The sequence below is a fragment of the Protobothrops mucrosquamatus genome, unplaced genomic scaffold (genome assembly GCF_001527695.2).
Source record: "Protobothrops mucrosquamatus isolate PMUCROS unplaced genomic scaffold, P.Mucros_1.0 scaffold1329, whole genome shotgun sequence".
Taxonomy (NCBI): Eukaryota; Metazoa; Chordata; class Lepidosauria; order Squamata; family Viperidae; genus Protobothrops; species Protobothrops mucrosquamatus.
Window position 1 is genome coordinate 512,795 of NW_015387528.1, and position 3,528 is coordinate 516,322.

At 46.3% G+C, this 3,528-nt stretch overlaps 1 protein-coding gene across 1 annotated transcript in view; it reads right to left on the minus strand.

Annotated features, from left to right (window-relative positions):
* NMNAT1 (nicotinamide nucleotide adenylyltransferase 1) overlaps nt 1-661 on the minus strand; it is a 5,145-nt gene extending 4,484 nt beyond the window's left edge. Inside the window, exon 1 of the mRNA XM_015821429.1 lies at nt 516-661. Coding sequence (XP_015676915.1) covers nt 516-633 — 118 coding nt within the window. The 5' untranslated portion in view covers nt 634-661. The remainder of the gene's footprint in view (nt 1-515) is intronic.
* Between the last annotated feature and the right edge of the window lie 2,867 nt (nt 662-3,528).

A 3,528-nucleotide genomic window follows, 5' to 3' on the forward strand; every position in this document is an offset into this window, starting at 1 on the left:
GGAGGAGGGAGAGGCCGATGGAGACAGGGAGGGAGACGGGGAGGGAGAGGGGGAGGGAGGGAGGGAAGGGAGGCTAAAAATATAGCCATGCACTGCAACTGCCTGTGGTTCCTATTCATTATTACTCATGTATTTCCGGCAGAGAAAGAGTGAAAACGGAACCCATGGTGCCTTTAGAAATTGGGAAAGAAAAGCACCAGAGCCAAAAAAGTTGCAGCCGGGCAATTAATTGCAAAGGGCTTGATTGCCATCAAATCCAACCTGCCATGGAATATGAGAGAAGGCAGAAAAGGGAGACTTATGGAGGCAACGGCTTCCTTTTCAGAAACATCCACAGCAACGTCCCCCCTCCAGATACGCCCCGTCGTAGGTCTTATTGTCCAGTCTAGACAGACTGGGGATAATGGGAGTTGCAGTCCAAAGCATTGGGTGAGAGGGGCAACTGGCCCATTGGACCACAAGGCTCACCTCCATCGTGGCTGGTGACAAACACACACACACACACCCAGTTTTACCTGTCTCCTGCAGGTGATCCCTTGCCAGCTCGAAAAGCCGAAGGTGCATGTTGGTGATGGGATTAAAGGAGCCGCAGGCCAGTAGGACCACTTCCGTCCGGTTGTCGGGATCCTCCATCGGCCTCGTCTGGAGTCGCTTTTGCTGGGGAAGGAGCGAGTCACAACGGGCACAGGCTGCGAGGGAAGAGGGGAAAAGGGTAGGTTAAAAAAAGAAAAGAAGAAAAACTTTTTTTTTAAATTGTTGCCACCGGAACGATTAAAAAAAAAAAAAAACAGTAAGAGAAGTTGTGTCCTCTTCCTAGCGTAGAAAAGCAATCGGTTCCGTGCGAGGGAGGAAGATTGAAAGGAGACCCTGAAAATTTGCAGTCTTCGGATATCGAGCCAGCTCTGCCACTTTTGTAAAAAGGAGAGGAAGGGTGATCAGCCTGCTCTGTGAAGAAAAACCAGGTTTCTGGCCCTCATGAATACGAAGCTAGGTAACCGTAAGCTCAAGTTTTGCCAACGCAGCCCGTCCATTTTGGAAAGCCCAATTTTAAAGGGGTTTTGGCTGCTGCGCTACAGAATTAATTACCTTTTTCTGTGCACACACCAGCCACTAAAGGACGACAGGCCTTAAACACAACAGATGGAATATCTATTCTAGTTTATTAATATCAACACAGTACCGTCATAATTTGATCGCTTTTAAAGGGATCAGTAATATTTCACTCTTCATTTCCCCCCACCCCTGCTGAATAGATTTCCCAGGGCTGTGTTTTTTTTTTATAGTTGCATTCCTTTTAATTTCAGTTCTTTCTTAGGCCCATCAAGACAGGAGCGAAACAGCAATCCAAGCCAGGTGATCTTGGGTTGAATTCCACCCTTCCAATTTCAAAAGGTCTCGGACGTGCATTCGCCAAGGCCAGAAGCAAAAGTCTGAATAATGAATGTAGGAAAAATGATCCCTGGCTGCCACAAATATATATATATATATAAAAACCCAGCCTTAGCCAGTCACCTCTGTGGCTGGACAGCAGCAACATCTAAATCTGGGGGGCTGCTTCTAAAAGTGGGAAGGGGATGATCCACCCAGGGAGGGGCTGGAGGTGGATCATCCGATTCCTTCCCCAGAGACAGAAGGTCAGCCGAAGCTCAGATGGTCACCTGGAGCTTCCAGGTAAGGATGGGAGGGCAGACCGAGGAAGAAAAATATACTGATATTCACTCCTTTCTTTGTCCCAGTGTTCCTACAAGACTCCAATGCACTCTTCACATGTACAGGAGCATCTGGGAGGATGAGGTCCCAGAATCCCAAAGGTGAGTGCTGAGTGGGAATTCTGGGAGCTGCCGTCCCAACGCCACTTGGGGGCAACGGGTTGAAGGAGGCTGAGTGGGTCAGAGAAGGAGACTACCCTAGTAAGAAGCCATGCCAGGAGGGCTCAAAATACAGCTTCCGCATAGGTAGTCCTCGGCTTACAACACTTTTGTTTAGTGACCGTTCAAAGTTACAATGGCACTGAAAAAAAGGGACTTAATGACCGTTTTTCACACGGCCCTTCCAGCATTCACACGATCAAAATTCAGACCGTTGGCAACTGACTCGTATTTATGACAGTTATAGTTATATGACAGGCAACATGAACGGGGGAAGCCAAATTTACTTGACAACCGTGTTACTAGCTAAACAACTGCAGTGATTCATTTAACGACTGTTGCAAGAAAGGTCATAAAATGGGGCAAAACTCCCTGAACACTCAAGCAACAAAAATTTGATGCTCGGTGGTAAGCCAAGGATGACCTATATTCAGAAGCAACTTTCCTCCGACTGGCGAGGACACAAGAGAGAGAGTTGAGCGGTGCTTGGTCAAAACCACAATTCACACACCGGATTTTTGGCTTAGCCTTAAAGCCTAGTGGTTTATCAACTGGGATAGCAATCTTTGTGTGTTGTCTGAGTGCAGATAATCTGTGGTTCAGTGCAAGGTATTAACCCAGCTAAAACCTGCTTACAGAATGTAAACTAATCCAGGAGAGAAGCAACCTGGAACTAAGGAGAAACTTCCTGACAGTTAGAACAATTAACCAGTGGAACAACCTGCCTCCAGAAGTGGTGAATGCTCCAACACTGAAAGTTTTTAAGAAGAGACCGGACAGCCATTTGTCTGAAATGATATAGGGTTTCCTGCCTGAGCAGGGGGTTGGACTAGATGACCTCCAAAGTCCCTTCCAACATTATATTATTATTATTATTATTATTATTATTATTATTATTATTATTATTATTATTATTATTATTATTATCATCATCATCATCATCATCATCATCATCATCATCATCATCATCATCATTACTATTGTTATTTTTATTACTTCACCTGGAAAGGCTGAGCCTGGATCAAAGACTTTGCCAATGTCAAAGAAAATATTTCTTTACCAAGGGCCGGCTTTTCCTTGGAAAGGGTGCAACAAGGACAGGCCTTTAATCTGGGATTTACAGTTACACAACTAATGCTACAATCCCGCGTGTCTTTTTTTTGCCAGGTTCTTGAGGAGCAGTCATGATTCACTTCTGCCTGGCCCACACTGCCCATCACTTCAGCCGAGGGCTACCAAAGCATCTGCGATTCAGACTGTAAGATGCCACAACTCGGGAGTTAACTCGGGCACAGAATTAAACCTGGTTTCGTTCTTCGTTCTGACTGCTTGTGTTTTTACATGGCGCAGTAAGAGCGCCATCCTAGTTACGCACATCAGAGTTAAGTGGGGAAAAAGAATGAATTTATGCCTGTTTTATAATGCTGTGCGAGAGGTCTTATTTGACACAATCAGAAGTGACAGCAAGCAGACCACCTTTGCACCCTTTAAACCAGGCATAAAAACCTCTGCCACCTACCCACCCACCCACCCGACTTATCCCTTGGACCTATAACAGTGGTGGCAAACCTATGGCACGGGTGCCAGAGGTGGCACTCAGAGCCCTCTCTGTGGGCACGCGCGCCGTCGCCCCAGTCCTAGGCCTTCAGCTGGGTTTTTA